At 37.3% G+C, this 26915-nt stretch overlaps 1 protein-coding gene across 1 annotated transcript in view; it reads right to left on the bottom strand.

The window, feature by feature from the left end:
* The window catches only part of ZNF804A (zinc finger protein 804A), a 54710-nt gene extending 46141 nt beyond the window's left edge, over positions 1-8569 (bottom strand). Inside the window, exon 1 of the mRNA XM_053471963.1 lies at positions 8290-8569. Coding sequence (XP_053327938.1) covers positions 8290-8394 — 105 coding nt within the window. The 5' untranslated portion in view covers positions 8395-8569. The remainder of the gene's footprint in view (positions 1-8289) is intronic.
* Between the last annotated feature and the right edge of the window lie 18346 nt (positions 8570-26915).

Consider the following 26915-nt stretch of genomic DNA (forward strand, 5'->3'; position numbering starts at 1 on the left):
GGATCAAAACTATTTTGGACACATTTTTGGTCTGGTTTTGGGTCTTATGATTTTCTGACAATGGATTTCATTCAGAGAGCTTTATTGATTTGGAAACTAAATTCTCAATCACTCTCACACTCTCACACTCTCTCTCAATGTCTCCCTACCTTATCCTACAACTGCTCCATGTCTCTGCCTCTCCACCTCCTTGTGTGCAGCTCCTCTTCTTGTTATTCTCCATCTTCCTCTACTGACTCTCCCCTGCATTATCCTGATCTCAAATTGGGGGAGAGGTTGTCCCCACATGCAGGTGTGCATAGGGGCTCCAGCCTGTTGTGAAAGTTTGCTAAGAGGCCAGAATAATGCAGAGAAAGAGACGTTCAAGAGAAAGTTGGGAGAAGAAGAAAAGGAACAACAAGAAGCAGAGAAGATCAAGAAGTGGATTAACTAAATTTGATGTGGATGTTTCATTTATGGCAATATCACATATTTCCAATGTCATATTGGGTAAGGAATTCTCTCCCTCTAAATAAAACTTAAAATATACTTTAAATAAAGACATTCGGTGTGGTTTTCAGTGACTTTGTTGAATAGGGCCACTATTTATTGTGTTGATCAAAGCAATTTATTAGTAAAAACCATGACAACAAAAAAGTTCTTTAGGGTGACAATAAAACAATAATGGACAGAGCAGAAAACAAAAATAAATGTTCATAATCAGAAATCTAACAGCCTGCAAGCCCACAAGAACAGGACCCTCTTTTCCATCTGTCCAAAGTTAATTTTCATACTGTTAATTGTAATATTGCTATGTTTGTATTCCCCCATTGCAGTATCTCTATGGAATTTGCTGGTAAAATATAAAATTTAAAAATTAAATATTTAATAAAATTTGTTACTAATGTGAATAAACATGCTTAGATGTGAAAATACGTATGTCTAACAAATAATATCCAACAAATACTTAACATTTTAGTAAATTGTGATCAAATATATTGTATATGACAACATTTGATATCTGAATGTGAAATACTTGTGTGTCAACAGAATACTAGAGCAATATTTACATTTTTTATTACTTTTAGGCTAGGTTTCCACTTGGGTTTTTGTCCTGCGTTTTTTTCTTGATGAAAAACGCCAGGAAAAACGCCAAGAAAACTGCCACTGCATTTACCTGCGTTTTGGCGTTTTTTTCTGGAGTTTTTTCTGGCATTTTAGCCTTTCTGTGGAAATTGCTTTTTTTGACCTTAGGCAGTTTTTCCAGCCTTTACAAGTTAGAAGTTTCAGGCTAGATTTCCACTTGTTTTTTTTTTGCTAAAAACGCCCATAAAAACGCCAATAGCTCCACCTGGCGTTTTTTTAGTGAAAAACGGCTGCAGCCAGATGTTAGCTGTTCTTCAATAGGAAATCGCAAAATGCCATTTCCACTTGGCGTTTTTCTGTTTGGCGTTTTTTCAGTCCTCTTTGGCGTTTTTCTGCTTTTTTGGGCTCTGTGGCAGTTTTTCAAAATCGCAGCATGTTGACACTGGCGTTTTTTGCAAGAAATCTTGGCGTTTTTCTCCAATAGAAGTCTATGGGAGAGAAAAAACGCCATGAAAAAGCCATGTGGGTTTATTGCCTTGGCGTTTTTTATGGCGTTTTTTCCACAGTTACAATGCAGAGGATGGACCCAGTATCTGTGTGTCCTACGAGAAATAGGCTGAAAACAAACAATTTCACACAAAACAAAGTCCTGGACTGGTTCATATTGAATTTTACACCATTTGGAACAAACATGCCATTACAAACAAACATACGCGACTGGATCCTGCGTGCCAAAAGCAACAGCAAACAATTTGCACCATCAGTTGGGGCCAATCTTCCCAGAGGAGCAGACATTCGAAATAAAGCATGCCTTACAAACCACAGAAAAGAGACAAAAGGGTCTACCAAGTAAATGACATCAGGAGAGGGCAGATACTTGCCATTTATCCTAATCCCTTTTAGCTGGGTGAAACTTCTAACTTGTAAAGGCTGGAAAAACTGCCTAAGGTCAAAAAAAGCAATTTCCACAGAAAGGCTAAAACGCCAGAAAAAACTGCAGAAAAAACGCCAAAACGCAGGTAAATGCAGTGGCAGTTTTCTTGGCAGTTTTCCTGGCGTTTTTCATCAAGAAAAAAACGCCGGACAAAAACCCAAGTGGAAACCTAGCCTTACCCAGCTAAAAGGGATTCGGATAAATGGCAAGTATCTGCCCCCTCCTGATGTCATTTACTTGGTAGAGTTCTACTTAAACACGCCCCGGCGGACCCTTTTGTCTCTTTTCTGTGGTTTGTAAGGCATGCTTTATTCCGAATGTCTGCTCCTCTAGGAAGATTGGCCCCAAATGATGGTGCAAATTGTTTGCTGTTGCTTTTGGCACGCAGGATCCAGTTGGCTATGTTTGTTTGTAATGGCATGTTTGTTCCCAATGGTGTAAAATTCAATATGAACTTTGTTTTGTGTGAAACTGTTTGTTTCCAGCCTATTTCTCGTAGGACACACAGATACTGGGTCCATCCTCTGCATTGTAACTGTGGAAAACGCCATAAAAAACACCAAGGCAAAAAACCCACATGGCTTTTTCATGGCGTTTTTTCTCTCCCATTGACTTCTATTGGAGAAAAACGCCAAGATTTCCTTGCAAAAAACGCCAGAGTTTCTTATTGAAGAACAGCTAACATCTGGCCGCAGCGTTTTTTCACTAAAAAAACGCCGTGTGGCTGAATTGGCGTTTTTATGGGCGTTTTTAGCAAAAAAAAAACAAGTGGAAACCTAGCCTTATTGTTTTTTTTTTTGTACAGAAAAGCAAAGCAATTAAATAGTTTATAAAAAGCTAGAGAAACAAATTGAATGCCATTCATAGAACGTCTATACATGTCTAAATTCATGCAGGATATCTAAAGAACCTCTGACATTTGCTGGTACATTGAACTAAATATTTTCAAGATATTTAAAATATATTCATGGCATATACTACTTTAATATGAAGTACAATTTTTGGCACTACTTCACAGTGTGTTGTTTTATACATGGCAATGTTGGAGGAGATGAAGCTGTTTGGGCTAAAATATATGGCTACAGACCTCTATAGCAAGACTTTCCATGGAAAGAACAACAGAACTACAAACCTCCTTTAGATATGTTTATTTATTTATTGTTTTAGCAATGTTTTCTGTGTTATATCAAAAAAAAAAAATTTCACTGACACTTTTTCCATGAAAACATAAGTGAAAAATATATTCTTCTTTTCCACTGACCAATTGTCCTACCCAGTTGTCTGGATGGATGTTATGAAGTAGGGTGGGAGAAACTGTGTAGACAATCTTATATTGTCTGTTGGCCTTTGGCTTATACTTATTTATTAATTTTGTTGCTGACTTTTTCAACTCCATAATTTATTTTTGTAATTTCATGCCCAGAAATATAATGCATATTAAAGTCAAGTTCTTGCCAAGAAACACTAAGATGATGAAGGCGCACAAGAAAACCCTGCCAATCCTTAATAAAGAGACAGCATGATATATTCATCAGTCTAACTTTTTTTTATTAAAAATGATAATATTTAACTGGGATATCCAGCTGTTAGCTGAAAACATTGCCCATCATAAAGTCTGTTATCAACAATTGCTGGCAAATTATTCTCCATTAGGAATTTCCCTAACACACACCAGTCCAACTAAAATGCGCAGCAGTGGTTTCATCTACATTGTTTTTCATACTTTATCTTAGTACGTCTCATTCCTGGTAAGAAACATTCTGTTTTAATTTATGACCCCGCATAATTCTGCAGCATTAGCAAAGAGTGATATATGATACTTGCTTTTTCCTTAGTCCAGTTGCAGTATTTTTTCATTAATTAATAAGCTCTGCACTATGAAGTATCAATTGTTGTTCACTTACAGTATCTCATCTGTAATGTGCAATTACTGAGTATGAATCACAATATCAAGCTTTTATCAGCATTAAGTAGACCACACCTCCTGACCTACAATGCCTTCTTCCTGGGAAAACGCATTAGTTTGTTTTAAGCAGTACTTCGTTTTATCGCAATTTCCTACATATGGAAAGAGAGCACGTTTTACGAAGCATAGGGAGGAGAGATACCTACGTTTTAAATTTAAAGGGTAATATAGCCGCTCAACACTAATTAGGAGTAATGAATAATACATTGTAGAAAAACGTCATTGTTTATTGCCTTTTGTTAATACTCTTTAGCCTGGGGAATCTGAGTAGCCATTTCAGATGAGGCTAAGAAAGATTTTGTATAAATTGTGCAAAATTGATACATAAAAACTAACTTTTGAGGGCCATTCACAACGGAGCTTTATCAAACTGATGGTGGAACACAAGGTATTAGTAAAGTCATAACAGCTGGTCTACTCACAGAAATTCTACCCGAGATAGCAGTGGAGTTGGAGAAGGCATTCAATGCAACAAATGAACTCATTACCTAAGGAGGATACAAGTTGGCTCATGCAGAGGCAGATAAAGTTCAGGTGGGACTCTGGGGTTATAATTTGCCCCCTCCAGAATAATTACATTTATATATAAGTATTGGGACACACCTCTCAATTATTAAAATCAGGGTTTAGGATGGGGCCAGTGAAAGAAAATCTTAATAATTCAGCTTTGCAAGACGTTTTGCACAATGCTATAGTTCCAACTTTTCTATTCCAGCATGACTGTGCCCCAGTGCACAAAGCAAGGTCCATAAGGACATGGTTGGATGAGTTTGGTGCCTACACAATAGATTTGTTCTAACATAATATACGTTTTCATAGAAAATTGTAATAGATTTATACGTCTGCCATCCAAATATTATGATTTTAACTTAGTGTTCTTAAGATTTGTGTAAGCATTTGCCCTTACCAAGTCATTTTATTTAGTGGCAGCCTGGTTCTGAGAGGACTTGAATGAAAAAATGAATATGCTAGTTATGCCACTTTTGCCACAAATTTAATTTTCAATCATGTAGTTGTCCCTTACCAATCATGATACCACAATTTTGTCTCCTCAGCTTATGATATTCCACCTTTTGGAGAGATGGTTAGATCATGCAGCCCAAAGATGGTACTTTTCTTGTATGGCTCTTTAGTGCACATGCAGCCATTCTTTCTCCTTGGTGTCCTTTTTTATCTTACTTCTTGCTTTACTGGTTTATTGGTACACATCCATATTGTTACAGACCTAGTACTTGCATAGTGTTTGTGCACGGTGCTTGCTGGATTTTGCTCCATTCAGAGACGTTTGCGCCATCACTGCCCTATCATGAGTACCATAAGATCTGTTGTTCAGTTATTGATTGGAAGCTCTTCTAGAACGTTTGGCTTTGCCATTCTGTACTCTTGATCGTGGACGTTGGCTGATAATGACACAGAGTCTCTCATCTGCTAAACTAACCAAGACTAAGTACAATTTTTGATATTTTTTTGACATAATAAAATGCAATTTAATGATCATGTGGCTGGTGTTATTTCGGGATCTGAAACAGTTTGCTGAGAAAAGGTATTATCCTGTTGGCTTACAAGCTGTTGTAAAGATCACAGAGAAAGATAAATTAATAAGCTGCTCCGTAGTAAAACCTAGAAAAGTTTCCAGGAGAAATCAAAAGCAAAGGTCTCATCAGGAAACTCCTGTTTGTCATATTATATGGTTATGTCTTTCCTATTTCACTTTTAACTTCCTCCCTTTTGGAGCCATAAAAATGTAGGTGTTATATTTGTGGTGGGGAAAGCAGTTTTACTGATGTGCTTATAGCAAAGGGTCCAAACTTAACAATGTGTTAATTAGCAGATAACAGATGTTCTGACAAGTGAAAGATAATACAAAATTTCAAAGTTGTGAAAAAAAAGATAAAAAAAGCGCTGGAATGTATACATAAAAAACTATTTCTTAGAATATGTCATATGCATTTTTATAGTGTAATTTAGTGTGCTGAAAGAGTAATCGCTGCATTTATAAAACTGCGTGTGATTTATGCTAATTAAAAATGTGCCCCTTTCACAAAAATGAAATAAGAAATGAACTGCAAGCGAATGAAACTTCAATACAGTATACAATTAGCTCATCTTTATTTAAGTTTAGGGACAAATCATTGTCCCTAAACATTAGTAGTCAATGAACTATTGAAGTCTGAATAAATGTTTTTTTTACAGATGTTAAGCAATGTGGTTGGGATCCTACCCTTGTAGGGGGATCTCGCAGTGGGTATCAATCTGTTCTGTCCTAGTACTATTTGTACTTTTCTTGGGTATGTTTTACTTTGTGGAAAATATGCTATGGAAGAAAATCTGTTTGGTTAACCACGTCTACTTGCACTATATATATATATATATATATATATATATATATATATATACCCAAGCAAGAAAGATTTGTATAACAGATTCTTTCTAAAGGAATAAAGTTATTTATCAAATCCAAAGTTTACGAATTTAGTGAATATCATAAACCTTGTGTGCATCAAAGATATTGTTCTCCTGAACTGACTCCTAGCTGAATCAAATAGCATTGGGTTGGGCATCTGAAGGGAACTGTTAATGCCCAGTTCGGATTGGGACGTCTGGTACACCGGATAGCCAGTTCTGGCCTGGTTATTGTTTGGTGAATTAACCTTGACAAACTCCTAGGTTTTAGCTTAAAGGGAGCAAATAACCCAAATGTATCTAGGTAGGATGATGCTGCTGATTACATCACGGCAGCCACATCATCAGTGGCATCAAAAAGTGTTATATACCAATGTCCATTCTGAAATACAATTTTAGGTACCTTACAATTTAAGTTTATGTTTTCTTGTATGTATTTATGCATTTTCAAAACTTTCAGCTCTACCTTGCTCGGTAACTAAAGCACTTATTGTAAAATGTTTTAATCTTATGACTGATTTTTCAAAAACCATTGCAACTATTTATTTTAGTGTTACTTTTCCCATTAGAAATGACATTATAATTGACACCTCTTGAGCCAATGTCTACATATGTCTCTGATGCTTTCCAGTGGCCCCTCTTTCCTCCCCTGATCTGTCTTTTTTCCTAAGAGTTCAGAATGTTTGCTGATTAGTGAATATGAGTGCATTAAAGTGCCCTATTTTGTTACAAAGCAGATATAAATAAAATTGTGCAAATATATAACATTTCTTTTTTTCGAAATGTCTTACTAAGTCACACAACCATTAAAAAGTTATGAACTCTCAGTAAAGCCCTGTCCCCCCGAGCATGCCCCTTGACTACACATAAAAGCCAATTAGCCAAAAGTGTCCCCCTTTGGCCATTTGATAGGTTGTGAGGTGTGTAGCCATGCTTATACTACAGACTCATGTACCAGAGATGTCTATGTGCAGTCTAGTATAACCAATAGCAGGTAATATATTGAATTAAGTGCTCCTAATTAATACAAAATAATTAATGTGGTTATAAAACATAATATATATATATATATATATATATAAACATTGGTGTAACATATGTTTAATACTTAGACTAAAACCATGCTGAATAAATATCATACATAATATTATAGTGTATTGATATTGCGCTCTCACAAATGAATAAACAAAACACTTTGTAAGTTATCAGGGGTACATTGCTGATAGATAGATAGATAGATAGATAGATAGATAGATAGATTGATAGATAGATAGATAGAAGTTTATAAATAGAAATAACTCAATGCTTTTTCCAAAGTGTAATATTTACAGCAGTTGTTGCTCATTAAAACAATACAAAACCCTACATTTAGATCAACACTAGGGACTTTCTGGGACAAACAGTGGAGCATTAATTGGTGTGACGTCACATAAAATATAATAGTTCATCATATAAGCCAAACTTGTAAAATGTGTGTCAGCTGGAAGCCATAGAAGTGTTTTGTAGCTTGGTTCTCCGCATAACATACAGTATGCTACTGACAATAAATGGCAGTTTATCCTAAACGCTGCAATTAAAAAAAGGATGATGCTCACTATTCACCTCCTAAATGCCAGATGGGGAAATACAGAGCCAGGTACTACGTATTCTTCACACACATTAACCCGCCACATAGTATTGTATAATTGATCCAATATTAAACACAGTATATGAACCTTTCATAGACCAGATACACGAGTAACCTGTATTTAACAAACATTCAGAAATACGGAATGTTCTGGTCGCTATCATACAACGTATAGTTTATCCCTGCAAGCGATCAGTCCTGCGTGAATAATGTATATATCTATATATCATATCATGAAGTACGTGTCATGAAAAGTCTGTCATCTGACAGCTGATCGAAGTATGTCATCCCTACCAGAGTTTTGGAGCCGGTAAGCGGTCCTCTGAAAACTCCCTTGATGTTGCGGAAGTGTCCCTTGTTCAGGTGAGAGGAGCTGATCACGATGTAATAGCACTCCATTGGCAATCTTTTCACGAGAAAATGCAGCTGCCAGAGGATAGCATGCGATCCAAACTTGGCTTTTACTGCACTGTCTGTCAGGGCTGGATGAGGGGAAGGAATCCCGCGCGGGGGGTAGGTCTGTGGAGGATGCGTTTCACATGAGTGTGTGAGAGCAGTGTCAGCTTTCCTCCGTATGGGCTCCGAGTTTGCTGCTGCCGCCTTTTTGCCTACCGCCCGCACGGTCTTATTATACGGGAGGGCTCTGTCGCTCCGTTGCGCTGAGCCAATGGGAGGGAGGTGCCTTGGCTGAAAATGAGAGCCTTTAAAGCGGTGCTTATGTCACACGCCGCTCTCATTTGCCCCCCGACACTTTATATTAAGTGAGTGTGACAGAGCAGCAGCAGCCCGCATCCCACATAAAAGAGCATCAGTCCCTGCCTGCGAACAGAAGGCGGCAATTGGTGTACATTTTAAACCCATGTAATCCGAAGCCTCCCCGGATTTCCTGCTCTTATCAGCACTCGCAGATTTATGTGCTAATATTCCACAGCAGTATGTTTATAGAGCAACAATTAGCAGATAATAATTTCCTAATTGCTGGCCCAACAGACTTTTCTTAATAACAGTGACAGTTTAATTACAAAGTATTTTATGTGTATATATATATATATATATACCCTCCCCTCCCCTTATACCATCACTTGTTTTAAGTTGTAACCTCTATCATGTTGATCAGTATTGCTTCAGACCTGATGAAGAGAGGATAATTCTCGAAAGCTTGTCTTTTAAATATTATGTTAGTCCAATAAAAAAGCTATCACTGCACACTCTGCAATACTGTATATTGTATATATATATATATCTATATATAGATATATATATATCTATATATATATATATATATATATATCTATATATATATATATATATATATATATAGATAGATATATATATACCGGTATTTCTATAGCACTGTTATGACATATAGCCCACATGTGGCCAACACACAATTTCAATGCCAAATTGTATTATTGGGTCTTTTGCCCACAAACATACTGAGTCCCAAGCCTGCAGGACACCCTGCAATATGTATGTCATATAGTAATTTATTTCCTTCTGTGGGGTAATGCAGTCCACATGCTGTAGGGCAGCACATTACAAGAGCTGGTCAGCAACAAGAAGCAGGCTGTCGCGTAACAAGAGCTATAACTTGGGTTCTTGGCTTTTGGGGCAAGGTTGAAAATCGGTCCATGGGGTGATGTTAAATCTGCTTCTGCAAACAGAATTGAGTGCAGCGGAATTGCTGTCAGACAGCTCAAGGACCCTCTCTCTCCATTCAGCACCTTGGACAGCTGCTCCTCTTGTCCCATGAACAATATGGCAATGTTCTTGCCGTATTTTTTAAGTTCATTATTTTTTATTAGTATTTGAATGTGTGCGGGACCCTCTTTCTTTTGTATCATTTTAAAGTGCAGGTTGGTGTTTTATTCTTGTGGTATAGTGAACAAATCTGAGATCTACTTCTATGTTCGCCAGCATAAAATGTGGTCTGTTGTAGGAGTCCTGAAAGATGTCATATCCATATGCCTTAGTTTGAAAGTTCCAAGATAATGTACAATTTTATGGATTTGTGATAGCAGAATTAGCACAGATTGCAGATGCCTTACAGGCAGAACAACTGACATGTGGAGTCACGGCCTGGACACTCTTTGTGTTTGACTCAAAATCTCTAGGTGAAGTCCTACTTCCCTGGGTCTCCAAATTAGTTTCTACTTTCTCTAGGTAGGGAAGTGATGTTTGGCGATGCCTACTCTCCATACACTAAAGGCCGCCTGGAACTACCTCACCCCTATATGTGGATATGAAGCCTCTCCCCCAGAGGAGGAAGAGCTTGGGGTAGCTTACCCTGGGATGTCTCCAGGTATTGTTACTGCTCTTGCCCCATGTTCTCCGAGATGGGTGTATGGGGATATGGCCCAGCAGGGAACACTGAATACCTGTAGGATACTCTGTTCCTGACCTATTGATAGATAATTGTGATACAGAGTTACATATTGGAAAGAAGGAAAAAGGAACAAAAGGATTTGGGCTCCAAACAGGGAGAGAGACGCTTGGGAGGTATGTATATGAGTATGTGCAATACAAAGCACTTTACTGTGGTGCTTAATGGAAAGTATTTTAGAATGAATAGTAAATCAATATGCTTTTCGCCAAGTCATTGGTTCACAGTCAGTATTATTTTCTTTGCTTGCCAAGTAAATGCCTTGCTGCCAGTTAGTCTTATACGTGAACAGTTGAACAGAAAAGGTATTATATTTTAGTGGCACTGGGAAATAGCATGTTGATAAAGAATAATTACTACTAAACTATTAAATGTTAAATGACTTTGTAATTACTTTTATATACAATGTTCACGTGTAGAAAATAAAATTAAAAGCACCTTGCTGTAGCAGCAGAGTTGCTGTGCTGTCTTATTCATTCTCTGTTTCCCCATAGTTTTGGATGATTGCCGCAGCATTACTGTGCTAGCGGAATGTCTTATATTGGTACAAGGTTTTAAAAGTCGTCAGCTATAGCAAAGGATAGAATGACCATGCTGACTGGACCATTTATTTGGTTGCTATGGTGATAAGTCTAGTCTGCATTAAATTAATTATTTTAAATAATCAAACCAGATTTATTTGTGCCCTGCCGACTGCAAGCAACTCTTGCAGTGCAGTTAAAGTCAGATGTTGGTATGCTTTGGCGATGTCTACAGCAACGTTGAATCCCAGTGGTGATTCTTCTGGGTGCTACCAATGTTTCTGAAACCAGGATCTTTAACAAAATTTCTGGGCACATGCTAATGCCTTTTTCAGGTGCTTTGGGAATAATACTATAAAGCATCAAAGCAAAAGCAGGAGTATAAACATTTTGCAGCACTGGACACTGGAAATTAGTTAAAATAGTGCATAGCCATTTTAATTAAGCAACAGAACAAATAAACTAATGAGCAGATGCATATCCACAAAGCAAGCAATGAGAAGAGGCAGATTATTGTACATGCTGAGGGTGGGGCATAAGGGGGCTCATGGAAGGATTACCCGCCTGTTCTGGGGAAGGACAAGCAAAGAAAGTGGTGCCTAGCTTTCACATGTTATCATATGGGGATCGGTAACCTGTCAGAGATACACCTAACTTATGTTATTCAATGGTTATCTGGATGCCTCTGTTCCTACTGGGCATGAGCGCTCCCACTGCCATCATACCTCCCCAATCTGTAACGTTTACAATGGTGTAAATAAGTGCTGTCCAATTTTGTTTGTGTGGATTGCCAAATTGTGTTTGTCCAACAAGAAGGGAGGCCAGACCCACGAATACTAACACAAATACACATGCACACTTATACAACAGACTTATGCACCTACAAACTCACACTAATGCACACTCACGCTCCCACGTACACACTCTCACTCATTCACAAACACCTGTACATACACTAGTTCTCTCACACACGCACACACATATATACACTCGCACTAGCACACATATGCATATACACTCACAGACACCCTGGCATAAATGAAAAGTGGTTTAAATATGTACAATCTTACATATAGTAAATTATTTTGCAATTGTTTGCCTTTGTTATTTCAGTAGCTATTGCTTTTCTATGTACAGTCGTCACACATGGCTAGATGACAGTATATACTTTTTATGATTAAAGTAAAACATTTCAGGTCCCTGGAGTGTAGTCTTAACAAATATGTGTCTATGCCAAAGTTTCTCCAGGAGAATACTAACTCACTGCATCAATGTGCAATTGTTGCCACTTAATAAAAAACAAGGTGGGAAATCGTGATATCGAATGATTTTTTAATTTTATTTTAACCAAATGTTTTAAACACAACTAAACCAGAGTTGCTGCTTTCATAGGAACTAAGCAGTTTGTATTAAAAGGTATAACTCTTGCATACTTGCGTCAAGTCCGCTGGCTTTAACACAGAGCCAAGCAGAGTTAAATTGCAGCGACAAGCATACACTCTTCCCGAGTTCCTTTTGTCCAGATAACAATAACTCCTCCAATAAAAAAATAAATACGTACATTAAAAAAAATTGTTAAAATACTACTTTAAAAAATGTAGCCAAATAATATTTTTCCATTAGGTGTGGAGGAAGGTGTGAACATCGCCAAGAAACTCTCTAAAGGATTTTATGTAGAGGAAAAGGGATGATGGAATTACTTCTAGTAGATTAACCACTTTTAGACTTTTAGTCAAAGTATAAAAATACAACGTCTCATGAAATGCCTGAGTGCCAGAGTTTTGATGCATGGTTTAGCAATGCTTTCAGGAACTGAATTAATGTTGGAAGGAACAAAGCAGTTGGATCCAGCCTGAAAAAATACATGATTGTGCATTTAGAGCCAAATGTTTTATGCTTATGCTGAAGTTACTTAACAAGTCTATAGATCTATGGTTATTATTTATTTATTTATATATTTATTCACAGTTTACAAATCTATATCAACATCAGAGATAGGCAAAGTGTCCACACAAGGACATAAGTGGCCGTGGCAAGGTCCATAGAATATCATTGTCCACCACAGACCCCGGTAAATGTCCACCATGAGCGATGTTGGTGCCTACCCCTGATTTTACTCCTAAGTATTAGCATTTTGGCTAGACTATCAGGATGAATAAAATCATAGGAATTAGCATAACATTTAGTTGTTTTATGTTAGATGTGGATAGGCTCAAAACTGTTAAACCATTTTCTGCTTAAAGATTGCTCTTATCTGATGTTATTCCAGAAACGTTGTGGAAGGTTTTGCTGGATTAGTAGTTGGCAGGTGGGCTTCCAAAACAGGGCAGAGTACATGGAATTACATTCTAGAATCTACGTTGTACCCAGAAATAAGCAACTATTGGATGAGTCTCCTGAGCAACATGAACCTACCACTGAAAATACTTCTAGATGTTCTACACAATAGAGAAGCAGAAGTATAAGAAAACAGCAACACTGTCTTGAATTGGAGGTGTATATATATATATATATATATATATATATATATATATTGCACTGTGGTTAACACAGTCAACTTATGCTTCATGTTTACCAGCAATTGTTTTTATAAATGCAACTTGAAGGGTAGCAGTGTTTCTAATGGAGCCCTGTAGTACATTTTCGATATCTATCCATGGTTTAAAGTGATACATGCATGTCCTAATGAAAACACTAGTGCTATTGACCTGGGGCTTAAACTGACAAGCCTTGATTCACCATCACTTGTATTCTGTACACCCAACCGTGATTATGACCTACTTCTTATGATAACATGGTGTTCCTTTTCGTTCTCCCAGTCTCCTGTGAACTGTGCTAACTTTATTTCTTCTAAAGCTCTTATTAGTCCGATGGCTTGATCTTATGGCAACTTTGTATTTTCAAACAAGCATAGCTAGGGAGTAATGTCTAAACTCAACCGAGCAGCCACTAGGAAAATGCAACTCACTTATCGGATCAGCTTTATGAGGTTTGTCAATGGGCTGACAAGGAGCCCCTGCCTTATATTATAGTGGAGAAAGTGCACCCCTGGGTAGAGTCCCTCCACTCATATTTAAAGAGGCACTACTATTATTATAGCATGCATGCGCTTAAAATGACAGCTACCACATTTAATGTAGTGTATCAATAAAGTATTGTTTTATATTAAATATAAACTGAATTTCATATTTTAATGTTGAACACATTAAGACAATATTGGAAATGTAAACAATAAACATATGATCTTATAGTATATGCACAGTGTGCAATATTACAACAGGCATAAGTATTTATATGTTGATTGAAATATAATAAAAATATGTTATTTGAAAACAGTTCAATATTTATGTGCCTACATTATTAGATATTATGATAATGTATTGTCTGTATATGTAAGCCATGGACATTTTAATAGTATGTTGCATACACAAAATATCCTAAAGCAATATTAAGCAGTTGCAAGGGGCTACTTTTCCCTAACTGCTAGGAATATGCAACAAGCTCAAAAATGTTTTATTAAATCAAAGTAGGCAAGAATAAGATTGTTTTCCTTATAAACACTTTTTGTTCTATCAAATTGAATTGTTTTCCATTGCAAGCTTACCTGTAGCATATATTAAATGACGTGGACCAGATTGGATTTATTCTTAATACTTTGGACGCTTAGTTCAGTGATTCACAAAAGTTTATTTTTAGTTTGTATGGATTCTTTTGCATCTTAATATGTTGCATTAGAAAGGAGGAAAGCAAATCTAATGCCTTTAGTTTTAAAAGTAACACTTCCTGAGCCTGGAAATGTTAGACTACATAGCCTTCAAATTGGAAGGCTATTTGAAGGATTACTAAATATGCAATCCAAAAAGTTGTTCTATGTAGCAATATCATTAGCAGGAGTCGACATGGTATTACGAATAATAGGTCTTTGTCAAACTAGCTTGCTTTTTATGACAATGCAAGCACAGTGCGGACTGATTAGGTGCAGTGGATGTGCTCTAACTGAGTTTTGGAAATGCATTTAAAACTGTGCCACTTAATCTGTTATAAGACGTTAAAACATATAGAAATGGGAGGACATATTTGTACTTGGATTGAAAATTAGATGAGAGAGAGAATACAGAAGGTTTCTACTCCCAAGGGTGTATTCTTGGTCACATCCCTTTTAATTTATTCGTTAATCAATTAGAACAGAGCAGTGAAAACAAACGTCTCCAGCAGATGATACACAATTATGTGTTTCAACATAGAAAAATGTGAAATTATGCATTTTTTTGGGGGGGGGACAAGAGTTCTAATTATACATTAAATTTAAAGAGCCTTGGATTACTTGGTGCTCCTAGATTTTCCAGTGGTGCATAATCTTAGGCAATTCCCGCAAAATAAACAAGGTTAATGCCTACTGATATTAAAAAGGTAAAAGTTAGTTTGCATCTTTATATACTATTGGTAAACCTACACCTTGAATATGCAGTTCAATTCTGGGAAGCAGGTCAGAAAAAAGTCATCATGGAACTGGAAAGGGTTCAGAGTTGTATATAAAAAAAGCTTTTTTTATTCCAATGATTGGAATACTTCAGCTATAAAGACATACTTTTCATATTGCATTTTGTAGAAAATGATGTGGAACATTTGGGGAAAAGAAACCTATGCAATTTTCACTTGCATATATTAACACAGGGGTTAGAGGAAAGCTTATTTATTGTTAAGCAAAGGAAACTGCAGCATGATAATTATGTAATATGTTGGAAGCTAATTCCTCATCCACTAACTTGTTTAGTATCTGTAGGCAGGACTGTTCCTATTGTAGTGTGGAGCCCACTTTTGCAGGCCCCCCACTGGTGACATCATGAACATGAGAGAAAACATTGACGCCACTGTTTTCTTACGATGATTTCCCAGCACACAGGTTGTATTAGAATTTTTCATGTTTAACTTAAGCTAGCTAAAATTACAACTTAAGACATATTCCTTAGGCCCTCTATAACTTTACCTAGCTACTTTTCAACGTACTGGATTGCTTGTGGCCATGGGCAGGCTGGCTTGGGAAGCCGTCAAAATGTATATTCAAACTGTGTCGGTCTGATTTGGACGAGCCCACTCGCAGATGTGGAAATACAATCTTACCTGACCAGGTGTAATAGAGGAGCCACACACACTGGGTGAGCAGATATAAAAAAGGCTGCAGACAAAGTAAGGCTGTGGAGGAGTGATGGAGCTGAAGTGATGATGTGGAGGTTTGAGGAGGTGGAAGCAAGAATAAGTATGTGTAAGTGTGTGTATGTATGTTAGAATGAGTGTGTAAATATGTGTGCTAGTGCATATGTTGGGGGTGACACAAAGTGTGAGGGGGTCCTCTCTTTATCTGCTCCATAGGCCATAAGGTGCAAGCCCTCCCTGCTTGTGACCTCCCTCCTTGTATCGAAGTGGTGTCACTTGTATTATAGGCAGAATGCAGGTGTACCCAGGTATCTGTGTCTCTGGAGTGTCCTGTGCAGCTAGGAAGGGGCCATAAAATATGTCCCCCTACAGATTGGTAACCTTAGTTGCTTTTAAACCCAGTAACCCACACACTCACCCTAACACCATGCACTTGCACATACAAACACACACACACACACTCCCTCTCCCAATCTCTTCCCCCTTCCCAGGCTCCTCTAGCGTCATACACCGACATTCACACTCATACTAACACCATATTTACAACATATACAATTATACATATATATAATTTACATTACTGTTTAATGAAGTTAAACTTTATAAAGCATATATTAAAATATTTTTACTAAAGTACCAAATTTCATTTAGATGTCTGCTCAAACTTTGACATTTCATTATTTTTACATAATGATAAATACCCTTTTTTCACCTCACAGAATGATTCAGTTAGACATGGTCACTAAGTTCTCCTTTAAGAAGCCAAGAAATTGCTTTCATCTTGGTAGTTTTTATGTCTACAGAAAGAATATGTTAACCCCATGTATAATAATGCAAATTAGAGGCAAATGGATGTTACAGCTGACCTTTACAGTAATAATTTAACATGTCAGCAGGTAGATATATTGTGCTGTTATATTTAAGAGCTGAATTTAGCAGCTCTGTAATGTAATGTAATAGTCACTGTGTATACTAGACTGCAGATGGCAACTATTCAATCACTTATATTAAATTGATCTATTTAAAGTGGATGCATATCATACCTCCCATTGTGAGACGGCCAAAGTCCTGTCATTGTTTTTTAGGGAGACTCTATGCAGCTATGAGTAACTGCCAAAAAGGATGATCTGATACCATTTGACATAGTTTGCTATTAATAGGAAATTATTTGACCCTTTGTGATGAGTGATATGTATTCAGAGGTGGTTTATGTGTTATGTTATATATACATTGTTATATATAACATTTGGCAACACAAGTGTGTGGGAGGGCAGACGAGGTCCAGCAAACCCCAGTTATTTTGTATACGTGATTATTATTTTAGTGAATTACATCCACAATGTTTAAGCTCCCTTTGTGTTAGCAACCTTTCTCAATGGTTAACTCGACTGACCGCACTAAACTACAGTTGCATGCCCTTTAAGTTTTGCGAGTTACAGACAGAGGGGTTTTGGTTCAATGTGAACTTGCATGTCCTAACCTGCAACTCACTAAATTCAACCCCACACACTACAATAAATAAATCAATAAAAAATAAAGCTATAAAACAATAAATGATTAAGCTAAGTCTTGGCTAAAACTATATATGTGAAAACCTTAATACAAGAAGAGTTTATGATACACTTCCCTAATTCATAATATCATTTTTACTAGTATCAAAAAGTTCATACAATATACTTATTTTGCTACTATGATTAGTATTGAAACGTTATCCACCTAACTCCCAGGCAGTATTGTAATACACATTAATCACCCTCTGTCTCAAATTAACTAAGGGTTCCTTTTAGGGTTCCTTTTAGTTTTATTCTCCCCAATTATTATTTTTTGTAACATTTATTCAATGTTTAGTGTAATTAGGACTTTAGAGTTTATACCCAGAATTGTTTAATTCTTAGTTCTTTTGAGAGGAGTGGCTGGATCTACCAGGGGGACTTCAGGGTGAGAGGGGTGAATAGGGCATATATCCCACTTTAATTTAACTAAAATAAAAATATATATATAAAAAGTAGTCTGGGCTCCCTGGAAATGTGCGCCAAGCCTAGGGTTGCCGTATTAGTAATTTTATCCAAGGCATGTCTAATTTTTACATTTTGCTGACCACGACATATAAAGTGCTTTGCTGCATTATGCAAGATTTATAAATTAGATTTAGTTATTCATTCCATTCTGTGAGTTGATGATTGCCATATACTACAGAACAATGTTCATTTGGCTTCCTCAGGAGAATCGCTCTGTTGCCCGTATCCTCGAGATTCAAATAAAAGTTGTCTCTGTCCTTCCATGTAGTGTCTTTTGCGTTTCATGCATGTGGGGGCTGACGTGAGATGTCCAAAATGGAGGAGCTGAATTTCATATGCGTGGATCAAGGGTTTCCTGACATTGCGTCATGACGTACGGCGTCTGGGGGCAGGCACTGGAGGAGCGGAGATTTCATAGACGGCAAAAGAAGGGATTCTTTACAGTAAGGATAATAAAGGTATGGAATTCACTGCCAAGGGAGGTGGTCAGGGCTGGCCCAAGACTTAATGCAGCCTGGGGCGAAGTTTAAAATGACGCCCCCCCCCTGCCTGACGCTGGGGGGGGCGGCATTTTAAACTTCGCCGACGTCATTATCTACCCTCCCCCTTTGTACTTACCGTTAAACAGTCCTGCGGCGAGTCTCCCTGCTCTGCCACGGTACCGGCTTGTAATGCTGAGCGCCGGAAATTGACGTCACTTCTGGCGCTAAGCGTTACAAGCCGGCACCGAGACCGAGCTAGAGGGCTCGCAGAGGAGAGAGAGAGGCGCCGAGCGGGTAAGCGAAAACCACACGGCGCCCCTCTCTCTCCTCCGCTTCAAAAAAAAAAAAGCGCTTGGGGCGGCAAAGCCCCACTCGGCTCCATTGTAGGGCCGGCCCTGGAGGTGGTGTTATAAAATACATGAGATGCCTTCAAAGGGATCTGGATATTTTTCTTAGAAAGGTATGATATACAGGGCTACAAATAGAATTAATACTTTAGAGCTTCTTGATCCAAGGAGGAATCCGATTGCCTTTTGGAGTCAAGAAGGAATTTTTCCCCCTGATGGCAGAATTCGAAGGAGCTTAATTAGGGTTTTTTTTGCCTTCTTTTGGATCAAGAGTAGGAAGATTAGGTAGAAGGGTTGAACTTGATGGACTTAGGTCTTTTTTCAACCATATGTGCTATGTAACTATATGTAACTGTACATGAAAGCATTCATTTTCAACCAATGAAAATTCACCTTTGATTTGCTTTGAATTTTGCCCAAGCGTGCCATAGGGCTTTTTTCCTGTCAATAAACAGGATAATGAAAATGAATGGTTTCAGTGTCTACAGATAACATTCTTGTTTCTTTACCATTTTTCTATCCAATAAAGACAATGAGTATAAACAGCATGTGTATTAAATAAACAATTTCCAGTTTCAGGTGTATAAATACATATGCGGTAGCACACAAATATACACTAACTCTAACAAACACACTTACACATACACAATATTGAACCATGGCGGTACACTTAAACTTTAACTAAGAAAACCATTAGGAATATTTAGCAGAAAATCCATTGCAGCTCTCAGAACATCATAAAGGTTTTTTTCTGGCCCTCACTTGGAATACTGCTTTTGACCTTTCAAAGCCCTGAGGGTATTGTAACTTTAAAAGTTCTAAATATTTCCATAGTCATAAATCATGAGACACTACTTGTAAAGATTTGATAACATTTCTTAAAGGATTGAGTTATCATCTGCAAATCATTAACATTTAATGGTATGTTTTTCATTGATAAAATGACTCTATTTCAATTAATAAGAACAGGACCACTTTTTGAGAAAAATGTATTTAAATAGGAACTTAAGTGTGAGATACTCAGGCATGTGTTTACTGTATCTCAGGCTCTGTCCTAGGTCTGACCCAAATCAGACCCCCAGCCACCCTATCTTAATTGCTGGACACTGGGATATTATGTCATAATCCAGTGCTCCATATCTTAAGGTTATCCAGTGCATTTCTCTGCTTGCTATGGAGACTAAGTTGGTTCCGTAGAGTCCTCCACATGGTAAATGAGCCATTTCAGACACCTGAAAAATAGGTGGTGTAGTTTCCCATAGACTATCTCCTCCATAACTGGGTTATAGAGATTGGGTGAACCCCTTTCTGGGAGGTACACGGTATTCTGGGAGGTACACGGTATTCTGGGAGGTACACGGTATTCTGGGATAACAAGTTAGGGGCTGCAAGAGTTTTTGGTTAGGAGCACCGTGAGCAGGTGTGTTCTGCGCAAGATGGTATCCTGGTGAATGCTGGGAATGAAGCGAAGCTGCTGAAGCATGAAGGCCCATGGAAAATGACTTGAAAGAACGGCATCATCATTTTCGTGCTTAAGTATACCTTTTGTTTTGTATTATTTCATATTTTGAGTATGCTATATGTTTTATAACCTGTACCGGTGACCTAATTTAATATCAATATCCATTTTTCTATAGATTTGGCTTTTTGCTTTATTCGTCACACATTCCCTAAAGAACAAAACTTGTAAGAGGGTCTTAATTTCTTACAGATTGGTCAGCAGGGACATGATAACAGACCTCCCTTTTGAGGACCAATAACATTTTATATTTAAAATACAGCCTGTTCAAATTATTTACAGCAGGTAATAATTGGGCATCTAGGTACAGACTTAGTCATACCTCCCAACATTTCAAAATGTGAAAGAGGGACACTTTTTTTTTTAAATCTCGTGGAACTCACCGATACAAGCAATAGCACTTTTCAATGTCGCACTTGCATCGCCACTTAAAACATGCATAATTTTTGTCAGCACAGTCATGCATATTAAAAAAACCCAACACATTGAATTCCCATGAGGCTCAGCCAGACATACTACTTCCATGATGCTGGCTGAGTGTCGTGGGAAGTGCAGCAACAGTAAAGCTGCAGATGCTAGCTGTGAACTAAAATTCCCATCATTTTCAGCCACCATAATGCTACACACATACACGTACACTGCCCTTACACACACACACACACACATATACACTGCCCTTAAACACACACATATACACTGCCCTTACACACACATATATACACATACACTGCCCTTCCACATCAGCTAACTAATACTTATACTGCTCTTACACACACCGGCCCATACACGCGCAAGCTTACAAATACATACACTGCTCTTACACCCCTTTCTCCCCATCTCTTACCTCTTCCACCATCCTTCATCCTTCTTCCTTGTGCCTCCATCCTGTGTAGTGATTTACCACTTCAGATTTACCATAATTTCCATAATTATTATTATTATTATTTAATAATCCCTACTGGGTCACCTGTATCTGCTGTAAACCCTTCTGTCACAAAGGGGTTAATTACTAATTTTATATTTATTCATTTAAATTTGTTTATATTGCAGAGAGGGTTTTTTAGTTGAGAGTTTTCATTCAACTAACATTACTTTGCATGAAACATGCAAAGTCACTGGCACTCATATGCACCAGCAAGCAATCATTATGTTAATTAATATATAAGTAACATTGAAATATACACTAGGCTACCACTACCGGCTGGAAAGCACAATAGTACGTTTATTCAGGTTCAACCTGCGGGCTTGCAGGAAAGCTTGTGGTGCATCAGTCCAACGTGCTCGTGGAAACACTTGTGTGTTTAATGAAGAAAGAACATAAGACAAGCACTGCTGCAATCCTCAAGATTTTATTTAGAATCAAATAGTGGGTACATTACTTGATTCCCAAATCACACAATTAAAATAAAGGTTCCTTTAACGTAATCATCATGAAATACTAAAAAGTCCCATTTGCATAATATCAGGAAAAATAAAATATAGCCTACAAAAAAACACAATTTACCCACATTTACTTCTACAGTATCTTCTATCTTCTTTCTTCGCACAAACTTCTACCAAAATAGTGGAGCTTCTGGTGACATCCTCTCCCCTGATCTTCAATTGCTCTCCTGCTCACCCTGGCCAGCCCACCGCTGACATATTTCCGTAAAACCTTAATCATTTTAAAATTGTAGTATGATTGAAGCCTTCATTAAGGATGCATGGAGAAAGAGCCTTTTATGTATATGTATCCAGAAAAATTGCTTTGCCAAAATAACAGGTGCCAATTATATCCCTGTATTTTTCCAATTATTCACTAAATCCAGAAAAAGGTTTCGTTTGCTTCCGTTCACAATTTATTGAAAAGACACAATTGCATGCAAAAGTTCCTAAAACCAACAATGCAGTTTGAGCATCATGTACTTGATTTGTCCATTATTATAGCCACCCGCTTTTGTTTTGTTAGATATGATACAGAGTACAAATGTATTCTTCTTTACAGGTATCCTCATTTTAGTCATGACTTGAATAAAAAAAAATCCTGCCCTTCACTTTTCACTTTCAAATGGCATTTTCTTGACATTTAATATAGGCTGAAATAATAAAACACTTCTATATGCGGTAGCCTGTCCAGGTCACATATAGTGTTGTAAACCAGTTATTTGTGAATCATAACACGGTGGATAAAGACACTAGTTCCAATTTCATGCTCAACAAGATATTGGCATTAAAGTTAAATATAAACAAGGATAGTACAATAAATGTTCTAGAAATCAAATTCTTCATGGCTGCATATACCCACAAAACAAAAACATACTCAGCTTGTGTTGTTATCAGGGAATTTTCCAGTATGAAAAATACAGGGTTAATGTGATAACCCAGATTATTGACAAAATTGACAAGAAGTGAAGAGTGAATACCATAAAATATATAGTTTATTAGCAAATGATAATATAAAAATGTAAAATGCGACAAAAGAAGTAGAGGGTACCAGTTACATCTCACAATGCCTGTATTTGCTCATCAGGATGGCAGGACCCTGAGCAACAGCCAGGCCCTTCTGACTTTGGGTCCTTGTGTACATCTAGAAAGAAGTTTGCAAGATCCTTTGTATTCGGAGAGCAACTTGTTGATGACCCTTAGCTTATTGGATTCAAATGTTGTTTTTTTCCCTACTGGCAATGAAGAAAAACACCAATGATTGTGTTTTATGAGCTGCTAACAAATTAGCATGTGTGTTATTATATTATCGCCATCCTAATAAATATATTTTACATGCCAACTAGAACTGCACAGATGTCTCATATTTGTAGTAACTTTCAATACTTCTTCCAATATACATTTACTAATACAAAAGTAGTGGATTCAAAAATGGGCAGCTTGATCACGTATACCCACATCCAAATAAGTGGTATAAAAAAGGTATATTATTTATTCCATCAATACCATCAATTTATTTAATTGAGCGTTACACTTTATAATTTAAAAAAAAAAAATCTATAAAAACATCTAAAAAAAACAATGGCTTGTAAGAATGGTTTGTATTTAATAAAGTATTAGAGTCAACACAAGCATTACAAAATATGTTCCTCTGTCTACATTATGGTTATAGTTTGGTAGCCTATGTGGAAAAGAATATACAGCAGTAAACATTTGTATCAATACAAATAAATATACACTTCAAGATAGCTCCAAATGTTCACCTTTGTAAAATCTCTCTCATAGATATAAACTGCTGATTCCATGAAAATGGGGCTGAGGCAATTATTGTTCAGTAGAAACCACAAGGAATTACTTGATGCCAACGCAAATCAATACACCATCTTATGGTCTAGAGCACACTTTTTATGAAAACATGGGCACTTTGCTGGCTCAATAGCAAAAACCATTGGGTATTAAGATGATGTATCCAAGAAGGGATAAATTTCCAAGGTAGAAAAGTATTAGGACATTGCTTTCACACGATCGATTACGGTGTAGTTAAACCTAAATACTTTAAAATCTCAGATCTAATAACCACTTTGCATACTTCATTTAGAACCAAAGTTGCTGGAAAATGTTATACACATCACATTTTACCTCACCTTTTTGTAAAAAACTCCCACAAAATGTAATTTGTGTTATTATGATGTGTATCGCATACTCAGTGTCTTGATCTTGTTGGAGAGGTGAACAGATGGCATTTTATTTTTAGCTCACATTAACACAGCCCATCGAATATTCACTTGACTGATATACCACAATAATGTAGTGAATCAAAAAGAGCAGATTTCACTACAAGGCTTGCTGTAATGCCATGTAGCAGTTTAACCCGTTGAAGAAACGAGGATGTTTCATGCTGTCACGAGATGTTAAGCCTTAAAGACCTGGTGACAATATGGAACGGGGAAAAGAAAAAATGTGCGCTAAGCTAGTCTCAGGCTCAAATAATACAAATGTATAATATGAGGCCTACCAAACAGTGTGAGCATGCTGCAAATACAGTGTGTTGGCTGTACAATGTATACAAAAAACAAAATACTGTCTGCGCTTCTCACCCTAATAAAGTTGGCAACTAATATATAAACATAATATAAATGAGAGGTTTTGGTTATATGAATTGGCCAAAGCATAATTAAGCTCACCCGCCACGTCAAGACACACTCTCAATAGGGTGAGATCCTACTCTCACCTTCAACATAGTGGACACACAAAGCAGTTTATACTGCTACCAAAACCTTAGACAATATGGAACGTCCTGAGTAAAAGACGTCAGCATGATTGGGATCACGCCATGACTCCTCCGTTTTCGCTGTTGCTGGGTGCCTCAATGCTGAGGCAGTCCAATTGGCAGCCAGTCATAGCATTTCCACCCGTGTGTGACTGATCATCATCGCCATCACTGGGCTCACATGACAAAGCCAATGCTTTTAAAACTTTGACTTTGTCTCCAAGTTCTGTCCCTCTCTAACTCACTGTTCACTGTGAGGCGAGAGAGGCAGATTGATACAGTGACAGTGTGCTACTGTGATAGGATGACACACATTAACCCTTACCTTGCTGTCCAATACAGTACTGCAGTGCTGGCACTATAGGGGTTAATTTTTTGTTTGATTGTGGGGAGGGAATAAAAAAATACAAATTTGTTTTTACTATTTTTTTGTGTGTGAAATTGTTAAAGGGTAGTTAGGAAGGTTTTAGAATTGGGTCGGTAGGTAGAAAAAAAAGTTTTTTAAAGAAACGAAACAATATACAAAAATAGTATGACAGAAGAGGCAAATGCTTGCCTCTAATTCTGAGGTCATTTGATGTAGCAGAGAGTTTGATGTAGCATTTGATGTAGCAGATACTTTGATGTAGCAGAGTGTTACATCTGCTGCCCCCCTACAAGATAACCCTGACCCTGGAGTGGGCACCTCCAAATAATTATGCACCAGATGTCCCCGCTTTTACCACTTGCCTTGGATTCATTTTCAGTGTTACTGATTTCAGCTCACTTCTGTTTTTGGAGCTATTCTTGGGTCATAACATTATAAATAAAATGTTGGCTGTAACAAATCCATATGCTGCCCAACACTTAGCTCGCAACCCAAGATCTTTTGTGGCATGCCTTAATGCCTAGCGGCCCATAGACAGAGAGGAATTAAAAAGAATTCTGGACTCCATGGGTTATGGCTATGGGCTAAGTGCACATCCAGGGAACACCAAATTATGATAGGCTTTACAAAATTCAGCCTCTAATTGCAAATTTCCAAAAGACATTTGCAGAGGTATACATACCTGGCCCAAACATGTGCATTGACGAGTCCCTTATGAAATGTATTCTTTACAAAGCAGCCTTTTTCACATTGACATTAATGAAGACCTGGTTAAGGAGCTCACATTACCTCAGAATGCAAAATAGGTTTCATTATAGCTGAAATGCTAAGGAGAGCACTGAATACATTTTGTAAGTAGAGTCTCCATCTATTTTCACTGCCTCTATATATACGTTAACACTAACTACCTAGATACCTACCCTGAATATACATTGAATAGTTCATGCAATTATTATTATTATTGACTTATAGCGCCATCCTACTATGTAATACTGTAAAATGTGTATACTAAGTATATCATTGAAACCAAGGGCACAGATCTCTTTATCGAAGACTCTTTCCTTATCTTTATTTAGCAAACTAAGTGTCCGTTTGTTTCATAGTGCAATTTTCTGTTTCCAGTCTGCGGTCATTAGAAGTGTGGGTTTAGTCCCAATAGTTCAGTGTACGCTAAAAACACTACGTAGTCAAGGAGTTTCATTTTGTGGAAATGGAGAGGGTTCTCACAGTGTATTTCTTTTACCAAAATGGTGGACAGTGCAGAAGTGAAGGAATTAGAAAGTTGATATGAGAAAGATGAATGCTCAGAAGGATGTGAGCTCACGGAGGACATTCTGGATTTTTGGAGATTTAAAATAAATATGTTTGTTATAGGGAAACGAAAAGAATTATATAAAATTAGGAGCAGTCCTTGAAGTGAGAAGGTGGAATTGCAGTATTTTTGGGAAAAGGCCAAGATCAGTAGTGAAGAAGAGGGAACAAATGAGGAGTGACCTGGCAATACATGATGACAACTAGGTTCTCTGCTACATAATATTGATTTATTACATAACATTAAGCAGTCAACATATACAAAATGAGAAATTTTGTTCTGACAGACACTAAGCCTGAAGTGGGGAAATTTTTTGATTTTGTTGTTTCTTAGTTGTAGGCAAGTCACATTATCAGCCATACACTATTAGCTGTAAAATATTACTGATTCTAATCTGCAAATTTTCCTAAAGCCTGTTGGAAAAGTTTGCGATAAAACCCAATAACATATTTTTCACAAATAATGGAATCTATACTTATATCTCATTTCCTTCTGCATAATTACCGTAGTTTTCGTAGCTCGGATACACATGAGTTTTCTTTCTTTTGCACAGTTTCTGTTTAACGCTGCCTGGACATAAAAGATGATTACCATTACTACAGTCTTCAGTATAATATATCTTTCT

This window comes from Spea bombifrons, chromosome 7 (genome assembly GCF_027358695.1).
Source record: "Spea bombifrons isolate aSpeBom1 chromosome 7, aSpeBom1.2.pri, whole genome shotgun sequence".
In the NCBI taxonomy this organism is placed as follows: domain Eukaryota; kingdom Metazoa; phylum Chordata; class Amphibia; order Anura; family Pelobatidae; genus Spea; species Spea bombifrons.